Genomic DNA, 21,731 nt, shown 5'->3' with positions numbered 1-21,731 from the left:
GATAAAAGATATTTTAGATGGGACATTGCTTCTTTTTCCACACCTGGCATAGCCACATTATATCTTTTGCAGTGGTTTTTTTCTGATGCATTGGGAGGTTTGTTCATAAACAATAAGTAGATTCTTCAATTTAGGGTAACAATGCATTTTTAAAGATAGCTTTCATATTGCATAGATTTTTTTTGGCTGCACAAATATTGATGTCAGGAAAGTTTGTTTGAATAACGAGGCTGATTTACCTCTGCCTGCAGTTTGTTATTGTATGTACAATGGCATGCCAAATGCAGGTGTGCTTTTGTGGAAGGAGTTGCTAGATTTGCTATTGCAAAAACATGTAGAATTGAAGTATGCCATTCTTAAATATTTTGTATAGCGTTTTTGACCTAAAAATTCCCCCCAAAAACCAATCCCCCAAACCTGTGTTCAAATTGACCCCATTCTGTAAACTAAATTAACTTTCACTGGCAATACAAAATGTCTGTTCCTTAAAACAAATGTTCAGTTATGTGATTCTGGTGCTTACTTCAGTCAATACTAGCTCTGTAAATTAGTCCTTGTATTAACCATGATACATTTTAATCAGTCTAATTTTTAAAGTTTCTTTTCAAATAAGTGTAAAGAAATAACGTAAAAAAACAGATTTTTAACAAACATAATTAAAAAATTTGTCCCCTGTAATTCAGTGGCCTGGCACTGGATAAAAGCATGAATAAAAATGAATAGCATATTGGATCATATTAAGCAAAGTTACACATAAACAGCCAAAAAATTATAGATTACATTGTGTTTTGAGATTATTTGAATCTTGACTATGCAAAATTTATTACTCAAATTATGATGGGTCATTGACCCAGCAACATGCTTGGAAAAAGTATGTCATAGTTATTGTTTTTCAGATGATTATGGTTCTTGAAGCTAAGACAGATGTACAAAAAGATACAGTTTTTATTTTGTATTGGCAGCTTCCAAATATTTAGTATCTATTTCCAAGAGTTGCAATTAGTAAAGCATCCATGGTACTGAAATCCACACATCCCACAAGCTAATTATATTTGCAAGGTCAGATTGAATACATATTTTCAGAAAAATAAAGGGTTATATAAATGTGTCTTCTACTTGGCTGTTATATCACAGTTTGTTGATCTGGAGTATAATGTGTACAATTCACAAATTTGTCTGATAACAGAAAGTGGTGTGTGATTGTGTTTATTTTACTAACCAGTATATTCACAGCAATCACTTCCAAATATCTCTCCAGTAAAGATGTGTTAATTACAAAACAGACAAGGTCTTCTATTATATTAAAGCTACTAACAAGAAGACAGCAGGAATCACACATGTAAATAGCATCATCAACCCCTATTTTAGTCCTCTGTTTTGATCTGTGAGTTGAGCATAGACCAAAGGTGCTATTAAAGACTCAGTGTATGAAATAGGCAGCATTATATGAACAAAATTTATTCAACAAGAAAACAGACCTTTAACATGAATTTAACAAGCTTGAGAAATTATAAACTATCATATGCCGCAGATTCATGCAGTGATAATAAACAAAAAAGGAAAGTAAGAGGTTTTCTTAAACTAGCCAAACTGCTAATGGTTTTGTTATAAGCTGTCTACTGTAGAAGTGACCTCTGAAAAGTCTTGTGATACTTTGTACCAGGACAAATTAAATGGTCAGGATGGTGAAAAAGTTGCAGTGTGGAAAAGTATATTTATAAGTGTTACCATCATAATCTGGAAAACATCCTACTACCATAGATTTGAGTTGGACTTTTTTCCCCCTTCACAGAGAAGTAGTCTAAAAGCCTCATGCAAAACTGTTACTGTTTTTGTTAATATGGTGCAAGTTGTAGTGAGGCAATAAGTACAATGAAAACTATAAATTTGGAGCTACAATAAATCCCTTAAATTATTTAAGTAATTCTGGAAAATAGATTTTTCCTTTGCTTTAATTAATCCTTAGAGGTTCTCTATTCAAATTACTGTCTCTAAAGTTCCATTGTTAAATATGAGGTGACCATGTTGCTGTCATATGATTGCATCATGCTGTACTTCAAAATAAACACAGAAAAAAGACTTTAGTTTGTACACACCTCCAAGGCTCACCAGGGCTTTTTCCTTGAATCTTACTGTGGCATAATTAACACCTACTTCACCCATTGCTCATTAGTGCACTGGACATTAATGAGTCTATTTATTTTGATATGATGCTCTAAAGGAGGAACCGATTTGTTCTCACTGTGCAAAAAGCAATTAGAAGATTTCACAGAAATGTAAATGTAGGGTATATTGCTGTATTTATGCTTTTATTGCGTACTAGATCTAAATTTAGGTTGCAGGTTGTTGAGCATGTTGGTTTCCTTAAGACAGTTGCTATAGTGATGGCAATGAATTCCTTTAATCTTGGTGTATCTAAAGTATTTAGTTTTTATTGGTTGTCATAATGCTACTAACAAGAAAAATGTCATTCAATTCATACTTTCTGTATTCTGTCTAGATTAGACACCCTTGTTTTCTGAACATGTAAGAATTGTGCGTTCAGTATTTCACAATGGAGTCTGAACAAGTAGTGGGCTAACAATTTAGCAGATATTTGTATTTCCTTTCACCAGAGTTGCACATATAGAGCCTGTAACCCTTGTTAATGTGAGTAGTGCCATTGAAATAATGGAAATTATTTGCATGAGTAAGGGTTGCAAGGTTGGACCCATATTGAGTGTAGTTCTTAAATATTTCAGCAGCTAGTTGTCTAATATATGTTACTATGAAAATTGTTCAAATGCAACATTGTGTACAGTAGTTAAAATGTTTTATTTTACTATCAAAGCAGTGCTGCAATGCTAATATGTTAGGAGTTTGTTTTTTCTTTCAGAAACATACCTTGAAAGGTACACATGGAATCCAAGTATTAGAACAAATGATTAGTCAAAAATGCCATTGTATTTTTGGATGAGCTCTATGATTTCCAGTGGAGCAGTCATTTAAACAACAGTCTAGGAGTGTAGTCATTAGGAAGTTAAATTATGATGAAGCACTGAGTTGTGGTATCCTGCTAAGTTAATGCATCTTGCTCCTGAGAGTAAATTTTTATTTGTTTGATTTTGCTATCTAGGAGTCTCTGGAGGACTACAGTGTTTTTCCCCCCCTTGCTTTACTTTTTTTGTACTCCTTATTATGGTTGGGCATTTGCAGGTGTTTATAAATTAGAACATCTGGTTAAAATGAAATTTCAGGAGTTGGAAAACTGATAAAATGTACTTTTACACGTACAAAAACTAGTCTTAAAGTCTTGAATTAAAGTAAAATCTGCTGAAAAGAACGTTAAAAGACAATTGATCTTTTTGTATTACAAGGGGGAAACAGCAGATATGTTGAAGTGTTTTAGTTAATGTCTTATAGGTTTTTAATGGCTTAAAATATTAAAGGAATCAAACTTTTTCTTTAGCAAGATTAAAATTCCATATGCTAAAATAATTGTGTTTGCTAAATAAATTAATCTAGTTAGCTGAGAGAAGGAAGAGAAGTGTGTATGTGAGAGAGACTGGTGGAATGTTGGGGTGTTTTGGTTTTAACAAGAATTTATAAGGTAGCTGTCACCATGCGATCTGATGTAAATTGAGTCACTGATATTCTAATAAGAGGATCAGAACTATCACATATTTGCTGAAAGCAACTTTAAGATACAAGATGGAGAAGGATCTGGCCAGTCAGCTAAGAGTCCAGGATTGTATACATGATTAGTTTACAACTGCATAATGGATAGACCATATGGGAAATTTAACCTTTTAAAAAGGGTTATGACTTCCAATCTACTTATAGCTGCTTATTTGCTGTACTAGGTGCTGAACACATTTAGCAGAAAACATGGACCCTTTCTAAACTAGATATGCACCATGCAATCAACAACACACAAGCACAAGAGAAAAAATATGGTCCTTCTAGTGGTGCAAATATCCTCCAATACTTTGTATATCGTTATGTGTTTGATACTTACCTACAATGGCAGTATTTTGTTCGCTGTGTCTTAAACACAGTGTGTGTGATCGCTGTTAGGTTGCCTTTCAGTTTAAAATACTGTAAATAATTACATTTTTAAATTTCCATACTAATCTCTGCCAATTCATTTCTGTTACCTCCCTGTGCCCTTTAATATAATATTATAATTGCATTACACTCCCACTTAATTAGGTTTATGGGTAGTGTCCTAATTTGTTTAACTTGAAGGGAAATTCGGAATTAGTGAGAAGCACTAAAAATTATTTTTCTTTAATTTTTAAAATATGGACAATTCTTGTGTTCTAGCTTGCTTTAGAATAAGCTATTATAAAACAGTGGGATATCTAGTTTCTCAACATATTGGACCTTGGTGTCTAGATGTCGTGTGGTATTGTTTAAAAGTTATGGTGTGGAAAAAATGTATAACTGCAATGGAAATGTCTCAGGAATTTTAATGTAAGTTCTTAAAACCTGTGAAGGATAAATCCAGTTTAAGAACATGACAAAATGAGAATCTTTAAAAATAAGGCCCCAACACTTCAATCAAAACCATGCTGGCAGGTGCCTGCATGCATGTGGCACCCAGTTTGGTTTCAATGGGACTCTGCATCGGTGCGAGGTTCCATGTGCACAGATCTGATAGTAGGATTAGGGCCTAAATAAATCAAAATCTTAGCTTGTAGTTATGAATCTATAATGATAGGTGGAGGTGACAATGACAGTTTTAGTTGTATGACCGTGATGTGTTCTAAGCTATCTCTCTCCTCACCTAGCAGCAGGTTAAGTGATTATTTTATTGAATGAGGCCACTAAATATTTCTTTGCAAAGGTTTCTTCAACAATTTCAACAAAGTGTAGAAATAGGGTAGATGGAGGCTCTACTTATTTTTTTCATTTTTAATGAAATAACACTGTATGCTACCTTCCATGTTCCTTAAATCATAAATGACCTTGGTCGTCTTTTACTCTTTCTTACTCCTGAGCATGACACTGACAAGGACTTTTTAATCCATCAGACAGTTTATAGACCCTTTCTTAGACACAAGAAGCAAAAAGCATCTGACTAGAAGGGAATCCATGGGGCAAGTTCCTTGCTGGCTATAATTTTGTTGTCATTTCAAGTATTGTGGTGGTGTAATTGATGTGACAGGACTGGGCTTTAGACACAGTCCCTTAGCTTGTGCTCACTTTCAGTTTTAGTCTCTCTCTGTCATTCATTTTGATTAGATAAGATTTAGGTGACAAATATATACATGCCTTTGAAGTTTATAGTATGTATATTTAGTAATTTTTTCAATGTTATATGATTAAAAAGTACATAAAACATAATAGTTCCATGAAAAATGTAGAAATTCGTGTCACCTTTCAAAACAAGGTAAAGAATTGTGTGCTGATGGCATAGGCAGCAGGAGGTTCTTTTTTATTAATATTATAATTAAAAGATTTTCTGGAAAAAGGCCAAAAACAGATGAGAGTTGATCATGCCTTGTCCGCTGTTGCTTGGCACCTTTGCTCGCATTTTCTAAAAAGAATTGACTTGACATCTTGTTTTTACAGGTTGTTATTGATGCCTTCAGATTGATCAATGCTAATATGATGGTCTTGGGACATGAACCAAGACAAACAACTTCAAATCTGGGTCACTTAAACAAGCCATCTATCCAGGTAAACTCAGTAGTTGATGATGATAAACTCTTTTTTATATTGAGTGGTGTTTAATCAAAGTGATGAGACAAGGTATCTTAAAATATTACAGCTATAATTTGTATGTAACCCCTCCTTGCAGTATTTTAATGTGCACATAAAATTAACTTGATATTTGAATAGGTCTACTCCTAATTTATAAGTGTAGGATTGAGCTCTAAATTAGTCAAATGTAAACACAGAATTTAAGAAGATACTGTCAAGGTTTAGTACAGATTTATAAAATGAAAAACTTAAAATAACAGTCTTATGTGTGAATTTGGGAGCACAATTCTCTAGCTTTTTTGGCCTTACCATATCAGCGATACAAGAGAGGACAAATGGAATCCTTTTTCAGTATCGCAGTTTTAAAACTGCTCCTGTTAACATGTGCTTGAGTTTTCCTATAACCAGGAGGAGAAAATGGTGTTTTTATCATCTGCTGGTAAGCATCCCAATTATACATGATAAAAGAATAAACTACTTTTAAAGCAACCATTGAAAAATACCCTATCCATTAATCATTATGATCTCTTTCCACTTGCTTTACTGCTACATGTCTTTTGCTTAATATCTATTCAACCTTTTAATGTGTCATAAACAAATATTCCATCTCCAACTCTGGCTATTACATGGATGACCCTGTAACTTGATGAAGTGTGTATGGAGAGGGAGAATGGAATAGATCATTTGAATGTATAATTGACCATTTCAATCATAATCCTATTTTACTTTAGTACATTGTTGTATATATTGTTGTAAGAATTTATAAAGTTTAAAACATTGAGTTTCTCTTTTGAATATTTACTCTATTTGGTTTCGTGTTGACAATTAAGGCCAATACTCTGGTCTTCATTGAAGCCAAACCTTCATTGCAGAAACCTTCTTCTGTTCTGAAACAAGAAGTATCCCCCTGAGTGATTAATGCTTTATTTGTATTCTTGTGCCTGGATTTTTTTACAGATTTTTTTTTTCCCCTGAAGAAAAACATATTTATTTTAAAATGTATTGTAAAAGGCATGGATAGTTGCAACTAGGAAGCCTAATTATTTCTCTGAAGATTAATTACATGAACAGTAATACTAATGTATGTTGCTAAATACAGCATATTGAAAGACAATATAGTAGCCACAGTAGAACTGAAATTAGAGGCTTCAACTTTTACCATGAGATAGCTATCTTTGGGGAGATGCCAGCTAACCATTATTAAATCCCTACCTTCAAAACATTAGTAGCTTTTATTATTTTATGCATTAAAATACTTTTTTTTTTTAATAAAAAAGAAACTTAGCAAAAATAGTCATACAAGTGAAATAGTTGGTTTCAAAAGTTTGAAGTGTTTTGCTTTTGATTTTTGAGTCTGTGAAAACTGCAAAGTATAATGAGTATGAAATAACCTACTAATGTTTTTGATTGGGTACAGGCAAGCCCATGCTTGCCTGTTTCCAGAGAATATATTACTGGGCTTTTTTAGGCTGTATGTAATGACCTCTCTTGTAAACCCCCATTGTATCATACTGCTTCATTATTTTTTGCAAAAGGTTAAGTAATATCTCACAGTCTAAGATCATTGTCATTGCAGCATGGCATATTTCAGACGTAAGTTTTTTTCACTAATTGCAGGTCACCCATGACATATTTCATTATTACGTTAAAATATTGTAGTTTGAAATTAAGTGTATAGATATGACAGTTCTTAAGACTGAATCTTTCCACAGAGAACGAATGTAGCTAAAGTCCCTGAGTGAAATGCTGACCCCATTGAAGTTGATGGCAAAATTCCCACTGACTTCAGTGGGGCTAGGATTTCACACATATTGTGCCTCGTCGTTCTCCCCCCCCCCCCCCCTTTTTTTTCCCCCAAAACCACTTTGTGAAACATAAGACAATCTTATTTAAGATTTTAGCATTACAGGACTTAAGTATTGCATTATTTGGCCTCTCATTCTGTTTTTTTCTTTTTGCTGTCATTATTAATAGAACGTTTTCACTTGCAGTTTACCTGCATAGCTAATTTTTAACACATACTAATCTTTTACAGTGAAACAAAACACTTAAGGAACAATGTCCTTTTAAAATATAGACAGCAAGTTAGGTGTACATTTTAGAGGTTTCCAGTTAACCTAGTCTAGTGACTAAAATACAGTTTTAAAAAAGGAGTAGTGGAGCCCTTTATTTAAGTGTTTGCACTTTTGCTCAGATAACACTTAAATTCAATTTACTGTTGTCTTTAGAAAAGCAATGATTTTAGAGGAGATTGTCAAAGTCTATTTAGAACTTGTAGTCCTAAATCCCTTCAGAGCTTTTGAAAGCCTCTCCTTATCCACAGCTGAGTTAAAACAGAGTGTACAGTTTTTCAGTGTGGGGGTTGGGGAGTAGAGAATGTCAAAAGAAACTACAGAATCTTTCAGTAATTTAAGCCTGAAATTACTATATCAATAAATAGACAAGTGTTTTGATTTTGAGATTCTACTAACAACAGTAAAGCTAAATGTTGTATATCTTTCTTTGACAATCAGCAGTTTAACAAACTATAGTTAACATACAATTGATTCATATAAAATGTAATTGTTTAAGTATTTCTTTAAATAGTATACAAATACATGCAAAAAAATCTGTTTTTTTTTTTACTTTATGGTAAATCTTACATTTTAATTGAGTTAGAATTTTGAAGCACTAAAATGAAAAACTATACTTGCATTTTGTGTAACAAGTGCTAGCTATTGATAGCTTTAAGGAATAGACATCAATAAATAGGTGAAATGGTCAACACAGAATTTAGAATATCAAATATTTCTGTACTTCGTATGTGTTGCAATGTGTAATTGCTCACATCTTTTTTTTTTTTTTTTAATATTGTGAGGACAAAACAGCTAACCTATAAGGATTTGTTATGTTCATACACAACTGTTGCTGAGAAAGTGCATCTTAATCCAACCCATGCCTTAAGATGTACGTTTCAAAAGTGTGCCCATTATTTTTTGATACTGCAACGAAGCAGCAAAACTTGGAGCATACCTATAAAGGTGTCATATAACTTAATGTGTTTATTCTAAACCTCTTATGGTTGGTGAGGTGCAAGTGTAAAAACCTTGCATCAACAAAGCACATGCCAGTACCTGGCAATGCATTCTTGCATTTAAAGTTGAAAATTTAAAACACTGTCTTAATACTAAAGATCTACTTCATACATATCGTGTCTGACCAGCAGCTGAAACGTTAATGGCTATTTCACTTGTTATCACAATACTACAGCTCAAATGATTAAAAATTAAATCTGAAATGTGTGGAAAGGTATTAAAGTGATATGTTTAAAGTAAACATAAAAATCACATTTATGTCTGAAAAACGTTTACTTCCTATTGCTATAAGTAAGACTTAAGTTTACCATAAATAAGAGATTGAAGAGAGAATAAAACTTTTTTTTTCAGTTTGCTTACTGTATTTGTCAGCAGTTTACAAATAGTTGTACTGGTTTCCCTGTGTATTGTTCTCCTTTCATTTGGCAATGGGAAAGAGCAACATTTTTTTTTAAATAGGAAAATGTGATCGTTAGGAGCAGGTATAGTAGTCAACACTATCTATAAAGTTTTTTCAGAAACTGACAATTTCAAGTAGACTGCTTTAAATAGTCACTTTCTTACTAATATTTTTCATATCTATGATAGTAACTTTAGTGTGCGTATTTTTCCCACAAACTCTTATAGGCTCTAATTCATGGACTAAACAGACATTATTACTCCATTACTATCAACTATAGGAAGAATGAACTAGAACAGAAGGTAAGGGTTTTTTGTTTGTTTGTTTGTTTGTTTTTTAATATTTCTATTTTAAGTAAAAGAAACCACTTTACAAATCGTTTAAACTGACTTGTGGCATGTTGCAGTATTGTAATTTGAATTTTAACTTCTGATATCTTCAGTTAGGATTCCATATCACTTTTTTTTCCTCTGTCATGTTATGGATGTGTTACAGCACAAAGTACACCTAGGCTGAACCCTCTTGAACAAACTACATTTCCTCCAGAAAGAATCTGTATGCATAGCTAGCACCGTCCATAAAAGAAGCTAGAAAAGAATCTCTCTCATATTCAGATAACTTGATAGCTGTTTTTGTCTATGGTATCTATGGCCGTGTCGTAAGTTGTATTTTAAGTTGTATTTAATCCTAAAAAAGTCTTCATTCTGTGTTGTGCTTGAGAAGACTGAAGAGGATTACCGTAAGTTTCAAGTCTTGGATGGTGATCCTGGCAGAGTAGGTTGAGGCTCTTGAATTTGGGGAAACCTACTTCCAAGTCATAGAGCTACACATCAAAAGTATTTCAGGTGTGGATGGGCTATAAGCACTTCCATTGCAAGGTGCTTTCATTTGGTCTGGATAGAGCTCCCCAAGTCTTTCCCAAATATCTAGCAGTGGTGGTGGCCTGCTTAACTTGTAATTTTGCTCTGGAGCAGTGGCATTGTGCAGTTCCATGCCCATTACGTGTCAGTGACTTCTATATCAAATTTGCTTAGTTTATAAATAAAAAGATATTTTTTTTCTAACTTCCAGTACCACAAACTCAGCCTTGGAATCTGAAAGTCAATTTGGGTTCTTCTTGACTTATTCATAATCAAAAATAGTCAAGTTCTGAAGGCCAGATTCCTTCTTCATTTACACCTGTACATGCTCATTGTCTTCATTAGAGTTAATTGGGTTTAACTAAAGCTGGAATTTGACTCTACAGTTGGAACTAGATAGTTCTGCTGAAGATGCATGAGTCAGAACAGACTCCAGCTCTCACTAGTTACGCTTTAGCTTATAGGAATAAAAAGTAATTTTTTTTATCATTAAAGAAACCTGAAACATGCAGATCAGGGAGTGTATCTGTTGTGATAGAGGCTGCTAAATTCACGTAGGCCCAGATCCATAAAGGGAATTAGGCAAATCACGATGCTGTCTAAAGCCTGAGTTAGGCACCTAGGCTTCCTATACAATGAAGTGAGATAGGTGCCTTAGAATGCAGGCCACAAAAGCCAGCATGCTACGCCAAGATCTGCCTAAGTTAGCCAGTGCAAAATGCTGATTAAAGGGGTGTGTTCTAAGCCCTGCTGCTCTGATGGAGATTGTTGCTATCTCTGCAAGCTACCCACAGCTGGGAACTCATCTCCTGAAAGGAGGTGGCTTAGGCACCTAAATAGTTTCCTGCAAGAATGAGTTAAGCACCTGCCTCATTCCACAAAAAAACAGAAGGTGGAGGTGGTGTCCTCATTATACCTTTTAGTCCAGTGGTTGAACCACTCACCTGGGATGTGGGGGAGATGGGTTCTTCCCCCTCCCCCAACCAACATCACCTGCCTGAGAGTAAGAAAGGATTTGCACAGGAGTCTCTCATCTCTCTAGAGAGTACTCTAAACACTGAGATATGTAATATTCTAGGTGGGACTTCCTCAATCTCTCCTGTTTGAAGCTGTTCCAGTGTGTATAATTATTTAATCTTTGGAATAGGGTGTCTATAAGATTAAGTAGCTTAGGATATAGCATTAGGCAGCCTAGTGGGAGGTTTTGTGGATTGCCGAGATGCCTAAAACAGGGATTTAGGCGCCTAAGTACCTTTGAGCTAAAGTCCCATTTTCAAGGCATCAGGGTGTTTGTTTACCTGCATTTGGGTGACTGGTCCAACAGAATCAGATTCCCACAATACATCTTCCTTTATAGTAATCTAGTCTATCTTCATTCTGATGCAAAAGCATACTTTCATAAAACCAACTCTAGATTCTTCAGGGGGTGATTATCTTTTTATAGCCTTGTGACATGTTTATGGACATTCAAAAGACTTTAAAATACAAGCATGTAGCATGATCAAACTCTTCCTAAAGTTCAAATATCTTTGTAAGGGCTTCCTGTACATAAATGACTTTGTTTGGTAGGCTGAGAATGAGACCTCTGCAGCCTTGACTAAGTATCAATTACATACTAGAAACTGTCAGTCTTTAAGCATACCTGAGCTTGTCTGAGCAAGTAAATAATAATTCTTAGTGCTTTAACTAATCTTTACAAGTCTGTGATAAGGTTGGCATGCATTCCAAAATTCTGCATATGGTGGTCTGTAAGGTCCACTTTTGTCTCTTATCAAACCATCTCCCTTTGTAGTGAAAGGTGTAAATGCTTCAGGCCTGTGTTGGGGAGCACATCTACACAGTTGCAGAATTTAAGATCTGTGGAAGCCCATTTAATCTAGACTTCACAGCAAAGTAATAGTGTTCAGAATAATTTGGCTACTATGAAAAACTTTACGGTCACTAAGCACTTAATAGTACAAATCCTGACAGACAATACAGCTAACAACTTCAATCATTGTAGGGGTGAGTCTATTTCTTTTAGTTGTGTTCCAAAGTGAGAGAGCTGTGGGAATGATTCATGACTCATCATTTCTTTCCAGTGGCCACCTGGCATGAAAAAGCAACTCCTTTGCAAATATGAATTCCAGGCATTAAAGTTAAAATAAAGGGTTATTGAAGACTTCAGCTACAAACCCCATATTGAAGAAGTGGGGACAAAATGGCTCCATTTGATTAGAACACCAGATACCTCCTGTACTGATTTGTGATAGGCAGTGGATCCTTGATGCACACATTCTTTATGTATTGGAATCTGGACTTCATGTGTGCCTTTCCACCAATTCCACTGCTCCATCAGGTTTTCAGAAAAGTCAAGTAAAACAAGGCTCAGATAATTCTCATAGCACCTATTTAGGCTTGTCAACTTAAATTCCCAGATCTCCTGGGCATTGCATCAAGACCAGACCTAAATTCACTTAATCTTACAGCATGGGTCTTGGCACCCTATTAGATGTGGAACTTGAACACTCTTTTAGGGTGCAACAAGTTATCTTAAAACCTAGGAAAACAGCTGCATGGAGGTATGCTAAAATGTGAATAAATGCAAAAATGTCCATGTCTTCCTTTGGCATTCATTTTTTGGCACAATTTGTTTTATAATAGACAAAATCATGACTTGGATTGGTTGCGACTAAAGTCCACCCCAACTGCAACAGCCTACTGTCCTCCAGTTCCAGGATCATGAGTGCAGCCAGAATACATAGTTAATGTGCTTAGTTTGCAACACCAGACTGCCTCCCAAGTGTGCCCAGAGGCCAAAAGCTTTATATGTCATCTACCTATTTGCTAAAAACTCCTTTCTCTTGACTGTCTACAACAAACCGAAAATCTGGGGACAGTGTAAAATAAGATTGTATTATCAAAATTAAATAAGACGAGCTACTATACTGATTATGTATTATTAACATTCATACTTCATTAAAAAAGATTTTCAGTTTAAAAGAACAGTTACAAAATTCCTAATCTGCTGCACCAGAATATTACAGAATCCAGGGATGTTGAGTATAGATATTGGATAGAAGCTGCTTCTGTGCACTCTTCCTGTATTCAAATTGTTCAAGATCAAAAATACTTTTGGAACATTTCTAATCTTACTGAATTCATTCATCTACACCGCTACAAGTATATATAGAAAATTAACTTTCTGTATCAAGTGGGCCTTTATAGTTCTGGAAACTTATGTTCTAATGTAGATGTTAAACTGTGTGACTTTATTTTCCAGATGTTGCTAAATTTGCATAAGAAGAGTTGGATGGAAGGTTTGATGCTTCAGGACTATAGTGAACATTGCAAACTCAATGAAACAGTAGTGAAAGAGATGCTGGAGTTAGCTAAGAATTATAACAAGGTATTTACGTCCAACAATAACAGTGTAGTTCAAATTGCTCTTATGAAATAACTGAATTATGTAGCAAATATCATTGGATAAGAAGTTGATTACAGATCTCTTTGCATATACTCATGGTAATATCCCGAACCTAGAAAATAAACACTAACCAGAACACTGAATAATTGCAAGTGAATAACTTTTCTCAGGCTTCAGTGCTCACTAATATTTTAACACTCTTTTGGGGGCAGTCGGGAGATGTATGTGTTTTTTGTATGAAATATTTAGTAGCGTCATTTTTAAAGTAGACCAAAGCTTTGTGGGCATTGAATTCCTGATTGATAATTAACTAAAGATTAACAATTGTTGGTACTGAACACTTTTGTTCTCAGACACCTGAATTTGGCCCCAGTTTAGCAAAGCACTTAACATGTATGTAGCTTTAAGGATGTGTGTAGTCTATCCCATTGATTGACTGACTATTTAACTCTTTGGAGTGGATGGGTCTGGAGTTTCTGTAGGTTAACATTAATTTAGAATATTTTGGCTTTAATTTGATTCGTCATTGCTGCTGTCAAAGACTACTAGATCAAAGACTTCAAAAATACATACTTCCATTATAGTGTTTATTTAGAACTCTTTTTAATATCTATACGGCCTGATTCTTCACTCCATTACACTTGCCTAAAACTGGAGTATCAAGTCCACACTTATTTGTAACATGTAATGACGACATTCCTAAATAAAAGAATGATTGAGACTTGCTCTACCTACGCAGACATTTACTAGGAAAATGTGCTATATATATTAAAAATCCTTTCTTAAAAAGTCTATTTTTAACTTGCTTATTGGAAGTCCCTAAAACATTAAACTTAAATATTTTATTTAGTAGTTGGTCAAGGACACAAACCCTCCATATCAGACATCTTAACAAATAAACAAGGAATTTTACATACAAAAAAGTATTAATAAAAATGTATAGAAGTGACTTAAACTAGAATACAAAAATTCATAGTTAAGAATCAAACTTTCCATTTTTAGAAACAATGAGGTTAATGCTGTACTTTGAATATACTATTTTAACGTGTTTTAACTAGCTGTTGGTGTGATTATTAGGTGCAAATTTCCACCGTTGTGTAACATTTTATAAGTTCTAAGTGTATCTTTCTTTCTTATAGTTTGGGGAGTAAATTTAAAATATCTGACAATAAAGCTGTTCATGACAACACCCCTAAATCTTTTGCACTAACATGTAAAAAATCTGTGCCACTTTTGCTGAACAATTGACGCGCCTTTCCTTTTGACTTAGTATATGCTTCTGAAACACTGCTATCCTTTTGATTTTTTTTTAAGAAGGAATTATATTTCTATAATCTTGTGGCTCTAGAAAAAGTAAAAAAAATTTGAAACACTGACCTTTTTTGTGTTTTTCACAGGCTGTGGAAGAAGAAGATAAGATGACACCTGAACAGCTGGCAATAAAAAATGTTGGCAAGCAGGTGAGGTGTAATAACCTGCTTTTTTATATTTTTAATATTATTTTACCACAAGCATTGCAAGGTGATTTCTGTTCTATATTCTGGCTCTCCTCAATTTCGGGAAGATCTTGAATCTTACTTCTGATGAGCAATATTATCTAGGCCTCTGACTGTAGGTAATCTGCAAAATGGTTTCAAAATCGTTGTTTGGTTGCAAGGTTATATGTCTGCTATAGAATTTCTTATAATGAAATTTAAAGGTATATTCTGGATAAATTGTTATAACCCACTGGGGAGTATCCTGTAGTTTCTGCATCTTTCTTTTTAAAAAGAAAGAAAGAAACAAACAAACAAAAAACCCTAAGTACACTATTGCATTCTGGAGAAGTCAGTTATCTGATGCATTACACTGTGGCTGAAGAGCCGGCAGAAGGGGAGTAAATTCACCTGTTATGCAGATACATTGACGCTTGATGCCAATACACAAACAAGCAAGTCCACTAACCACCTTCATATTGGCATGTGCTCCATAAGAAAAAGAGTTTTGGACCACAATTGAGATTTGGTGGAGAGGGGGAGTTGTTTATAAAATCAAGTCCATCCTCCTGTAATGGCAGGATGTAATCTTCTGACAGAGGACTTGACAGATATTAAATTAGTGCTACTTTTGATCTTAGCCTAAAAGCTAAGGAAAAAATATCTTGAAGTGGAAAAAGATTAAAATTGGTAAGAAAACATATTGTTCTCAGAGTTCAGTAGGTCTCAGAGGGTAGTAGGAACAATGGATAGCCTTTAAAAAACCTCCAAACTATTTTCCTTTAAAGGAGCGGTAGAATTTATTTGTATGGCTGGCTGTAGAAGAACATGAACTGTATTTCAGAGGATTCTGGTTTACTTTTGTGTGTCAATTTCCAGCAATCTGATGTCATAATTTATCTGTAATTTTCTTCCAGTCATACACTCTTGTAGCATTCCAGATCAGTGGCAGGAAACCATCCAAAAATAAATGTATAGAAAGAACCATCTTTTTCAGAGATTTATAATAGTTGTATATATCCCTTCTTGTGAGCCTCAGCCCTTGTGTAATCTATAATCGAAACAATTCTTTAAAAGCAGGTGCAGAACGTTTTTAGTTAATACAGAGTTAAAAAGTCAGATTTTTCCTCATACATCAAACTTTTTTTCTAAAAGAAACTGTCCAAGATATCTTGTAAAATCATTAAATGAAATAGTTTCCTTTTCAATGTTTTTTTCCTCTGTCATTTATATACCAAGTTCTATAAATACACAGACAGCTGCTGACATGAATGAATATTTTTTTCTGTTTAGAAAGGTCATGAGTTTGACTGGAGAAATCTTAAAGAACTACAGGACTTTATAAATGGATTATAAGAAAAGAGCAGCTTAGACTTGACATCCGTCAACAGAACTTTTCATAGTATTTTGAATAATGTGGAATACAGTCAATAAATATTTGAAATAGGTCCTTAAAAAAAAAAAAAGCATGTGTACACTATAACTTGTCTCTAGCTGTATATACTAGGCTCTGTACAACCAAATGACACTATAAACTGAGCAGATATGGATCTGAATAAATAAGCTACCTTTTGGTATATTGTGAGGATTATTTAGTTAGGCCCCAATTCTGCAAAGGCTTAATGTAGGTGCTTAACTTTACTACTGAAAGTAAACTTGTGTAAATACATGATTTAGATCCATTTTATGTAGGTAATTTAATAATACTTAGCACTTATGTGGTACTTTATATTCAAAGCATTGTTCAGATGTAGGCTCCAATTCTGCAGAGCCTTGAGAACATGCTTAACTTTATACACTGAGTAGTTCCTATGAAGTCTGTGAACTCTGCAAGAGGTATACACTGGAATATTCTTGAAGCTACTCAAACTACTCACGAATGTAAAATTAAGCACATGCATAAATCTTTGCAGCATTGTGGACCCAAAATTAGACATGGCTTTGAAAATACAGAGTGCTACATACTTGCTAAGGTGGAATCTTGGCCTCCTTGAAGTCTATGACAAAACACCCCTTTTTTCGTTTTAAATAGTATGACTCTCATAGAAATGGGTTTCAGAAAGCGTATTTGAATGATACATGTCCTTTTTAAGAATAGGCCAAAATAGCTTCAAAAGAAGTTGTCCTACTCTATCTTAACTTTTGCAGACTTCCCTGAGGTTTTTCTTTTTAATATGTGGAGCGAGGATAACCATAAAAATAAATGTGAAGGTCTGTCTTAATCTGGCAAAAAAAAAAGGAAGGTTAGAGCCATAACTAAAATTGCATTTCTAGTATATTCTGTTTAGCTATAGCTGAGTTTACAGAATAATAATCAGAGGCAATGTGGGGACAAGGGAACGCGAGATCACTTGTTCCCCCTCCTCCCTGGTTTTTACCAGGGTTTATATGCCCTACCTGAAACCCCATTACATACCACCAGAACCTTTAAATTGTGCCCCCTTACTATCAACAGTTATATATATTATCTGTAGGTTTCGCAGTCAGTTCTAAAGTAGTTTTTGACTGTGGTATAGTTTTTATTGACCTAGCTTCTAAGATCTGAGGCAACTAAGATACTGTGAATGAAATCCTGGCCCCATTGAAGTCAAGGTAGGAGTTTTGCCATTGAGTTCACTGGAACGAGGATTATCCCCCATGTGTGGAACTGCATAAAAACATTTGCTGTCACTGTATCCTTCCAGAATTTGAAAAAACCTATTTGCTTATTAACCCACATATAACATCTTTGATAATATTAAGAGCTACAGGGTCCTAGAAATTCAGAGTCAAAGCTACATGCAATATCTTCGAGGAAGGAAAATTTGGGGGCTTAAACATTCTGTGTCCATTAATTCACTGTCTTCTCAAAGAGTTGAAATCTATCATCTCTGAAGTGTTTCATGTTTTAGTGATTCCTCTAATAGCATACTTTATTTTTCAGGACCCCAAACGTCATTTAGAAGAACATGTGGATGTGCTGATGACCTCAAATATTGTCCAGTGTTTAGCAGCTATGTTGGATACAGTTGTATTTAAATAATGAATTTACTGTTAATGTGGTGCTTTCTGTGTATATTCTTCTATTGTTTCTAACACTCAGAAACCAGAGATTGCTGAAGGTATATTTGGTTAAATGGAAGACATCTGGCATCATTTGCAGTCTAAGAGCAGCACTATAACACCTTTCAGTCTCTGTTGTGCAATTACTTCTGTTTCTTTGTCAGGGTCTTTGCAGATTCCAAAGCAGTTCAAGAACACAGAGTGGGCAAACTGTATTGTTTTCATTTAATATTTGGGGAAAAACCAGTAGTACATATATATTTTGATTGTTGCTCCATAATAAATATACATTTACAGTCTATCTGGTTTGTTTAAACTTTTTGTCAATACATGGAATGGACAACGTTGTAGAAAGCTCATGCAGATAAATCTGGTTTCCTTTGCATTTTTAAAATGCAGTAAGTGAAACATCAGTGAGATAGTAAAACTTCACAAATGAAAATTAATCACTGAGGTAACCTAGAAAATCAAACATGCTTTGTTCATAAGTAGTGATGTGTTTAAAAAGAACATTTTTTTTATAATGTAAGACAATTCAATTAAACACAAATGCTTATGAAAATGATATGTTGATACACTGATGCTCAACACATCTCCAGCCACCCTTACACAGCCAGGATCTTCCCTGGATAGCTGATAGCAATTGGCCTGAGAATAAATGTTATAAGGGGTTGCCTTGCCTGAAGAATAGGATGCCAAAGGAGGTCACACAGAGGAAAAACTCTCCTTGCAAATAGTGATGAGAGAAAGAGGTAAAATTAGATTTCCACTTCTACTGAGAAAGTCACAATAGTGAGGTCAGAGGCTCAAGCCCCCCACTTCATGCTGATTAGAGATCGGAGCACTCACCTAAAGGTGTGTGGATTTTTATTTTTCTCCCAGTTAATAAAGCCAAGCTGGTGGCTTTCAGTAAGAGACAGCTGCAAAGGCTGATTAGTTCTTTAGCGTAATAATGTGTCCCTCTTACATCTTTGTTCACACATGGTTTTCTGTTTAGTGAAATCATGTTTTAAGAAATGTAAATAAAAATTCACAGGTTCAGGCAGATGACACTCTTTTAAAGTCCTGTTAAATGCAGATCTTAAATACAAAATGTCAGAAGTGATTTGTCTCACTTCTTGTGTGGTGAAGAAATAATCCCATAAAGTTCTGCCTCATTGTGCCACTTTGTCTTTGTGCAGTAAATATTCTATACAGAGCAAGATGTAGTCATGGTAATCAGCTTGTTCATGACCATTCAAACTTTTTGGTTAGGCAACTTCATGTTTAGGCCTTTAACCTAACGTTAATATTTTCCAATAAAATGCTGCCAAAAAAGACTTAAACATTTAATTCAAATGGGAATATACAAATGTTTACAACTTTCCTGTTCACAGGCCTCAAAGAGCATGCAACAGAACAGCAGGCTGAGTGAAGAGAGGGGGGGAATTGCATAGAGGACTACAGTTCAAGACAGCTAGAATTGCCTAGCATAATTCCTGATAAGCAGAACCATGTACTAGTATATGAAGTGGGGAGAGTATTGGGGGAGTGAGGGCATCTTATAATTGAGATGAGGATAGCTGAGGAGGAATAGACATGTTGAAGAAGCATGTCTGCTGTAGCCTGTGCTTGTGCCATAGCTTGCTCGGTAAACAAATTGAATATAATGCAACTTGACTGTACAATTTTCATTTTACAAACCCCCCAAAAGTCATTTTCTGGTATCTTCTAGTTCCTTACTTTGCCCTGCATTTTAGGAGCTCCACGGGAAAGGGATTGTGTGGCTGTTCGGGGGCGGGTGCATGTGGTGACATAAGGGGCAGAAGGGACCAAAGTATTATCTTGGAGGAAGCAGGGGAAGGTTTCTAGGCAGCCACCATCTGGGCCTCGTAAACCCCAGTGGAACAGAACTTCATAAAGAGCTGAGCTGGATGAATAGTTTGATGCCTTCTGCAACACCTGCCCTCCCCCCCAACACACACACACACACATACTTCCTCTAAGACAGTTCTTCAGCACCTGCCACTGCATATCTACCGATTTTCCCAGTTTAGGAACTATGCAGGTTAACAAAAAAAAAAAATTGAAATATATTAACATAGCCGCCTGATTCCCAGTTTGCAACAAAATTAAGTGCAGTTGCTATGTAAAATGATGTACCTTGCTACATAAATTAGGTTTAATGCGCTAAATAGTACAACTCTTTCCTGTGTCTTATCTAGTCTTTACCCCATCTCCTGAGCTTCTAGCCAAACCATCAGTTTCACACTGGAGTGCATGGTGCTAGTGAAACAAATAAGCACCAGAAACTACAGCTGCTTGGCATGAAATACTGCTGCTCACAGAACTATATCTGTATTTTGTCAAAAATGAGGATGTATGGCACGCACTAAACCAACAGAATATGGGTAATGCAGTAATGTGCATGACTAGCATTCATAAAGACTTCATTAGAATCATTTCTTTAAAGAGCTGAGTTGGGTTGCCAACCGTCCATAAATTTACAGAGTCAGTTAAAAAAAGTACTATTTTAACACTCCGTAAACCCATAAACAAATGAAAAAGTCCGTGAAACTGGGTAGAAATAAAACATATTGTATTTTGACATTGATTGTTGGTGTCAGAATCACTTATTGTACCATAAAACTACACCGACCATGACTTTATCAATTTCCTATTTTCTGTTATTGCACAGGCCCAAAGAAAACAATTGCATAATTCCACATTCCTGTGTACAGAATATTGCAAGTGAGTACACACTTGTGACATTATTGTATTGTTCATGGTATTTTTAGTGATGTCAGTAAAAAGTTTACTGTGTCTGTGTTTAAAAAAAAAAAAAAATCCAGATCTTCCTGTCAATAAAAACTAAAATGCAAGGTTAGCAACCCTTTTCCATTTTAAAAGATGGTATTATTAAAATAACTAATCATAAACTAGGATGCAGTAGGCTACCTCAAATGCCTCTGCTCACAATCTTGTACTCAAATTATGGAACCAGAACTTGAAACACATTATTGAATGCTTTATTTGCATCTAACAAGTAATGTAGGTGTTGGCTCCATCTCTGCAGCATTGAAGACTTTCTATACATGATGACCTTCATTGTATATGTTTTCCTCAGAAAAAAACATGGAGTTAACTACTACCCCTCCTCCCCCGCATTTCCTCAATGTTTATAGCTTGTGTGTATTAAGCTAGGTTTTAATTCAGGTTTTGGAAAGTTTGAAGAAGTATTGTCAACTTGGTTTTCTCAAACTGAATGATTTTAAAAGTGCTTTTTATCAAATTGATTATTTAAATAGTATGTATTTAATAATTTTTTAAAAAATTCAACAGTTTTTTCCCCCCCTGGTTCCCATCTCTTTAGAAGAGTCCTTTTGGTGGGCCTGCTAGCAGCAGGCCTAAATTTGCTCAATCCCACTCTTCCTCTCCCTCCCCCCGCCCCCCTGTGTTTCTCTGCCTAAACTTGCCTGATGCCCCTAATTCCAGCTTTGTTGCTGATGTTATTGCTAAGTACATTCTTGTGGAGCCTGGGGAAGAGCAGGCGGTGAGCTTCACCAGCAGAGCAAAGCCTGGAAAACAGCAATCCCATGGCCTATGTTATGCTAGTATGTGAGACAAAATGCAAGATGTTGAAGGTGATTATAAACAAAAAACTATTAAATGCACAGAATAGACAAACTATTTTCACTGTCACTTTTCCATTCTAATATTTTTAGGGGGTAATTGTAACTATTATATACACTTTCAGATGGAAATATGTTCAAGTTGGTGTCCTTTTAAAGGGAAATACAAGAATAA

General features: G+C 35.0%; 1 protein-coding gene across 1 annotated transcript in view; it reads left to right on the top strand.

Moving 5' to 3' along the window:
* The window catches only part of PSMD14 (proteasome 26S subunit, non-ATPase 14), a 61,239-nt gene extending 42,995 nt beyond the window's left edge, over window positions 1-18,244 (top strand). The window contains exons 8-12 of the mRNA XM_067549370.1: window positions 5,557-5,664; window positions 9,390-9,464; window positions 13,285-13,410; window positions 14,826-14,888; window positions 17,827-18,244. Coding sequence (XP_067405471.1) covers window positions 5,557-5,664; window positions 9,390-9,464; window positions 13,285-13,410; window positions 14,826-14,888; window positions 17,827-17,925 — 471 coding nt within the window. The 3' untranslated portion in view covers window positions 17,926-18,244. The remainder of the gene's footprint in view (window positions 1-5,556; window positions 5,665-9,389; window positions 9,465-13,284; window positions 13,411-14,825; window positions 14,889-17,826) is intronic.
* Window positions 18,245-21,731: the final 3,487 nt, after the last annotated feature.

Source organism: Emydura macquarii, unplaced genomic scaffold, assembly GCF_026122565.2.
Source record: "Emydura macquarii macquarii isolate MOO-44397 ecotype Brisbane River unplaced genomic scaffold, CSIRO-AGI_Emac_v2 contig_1253, whole genome shotgun sequence".
In the NCBI taxonomy this organism is placed as follows: Eukaryota; Metazoa; Chordata; order Testudines; family Chelidae; genus Emydura; species Emydura macquarii.
This window is presented reverse-complemented; position numbering and strand designations above follow the sequence as displayed.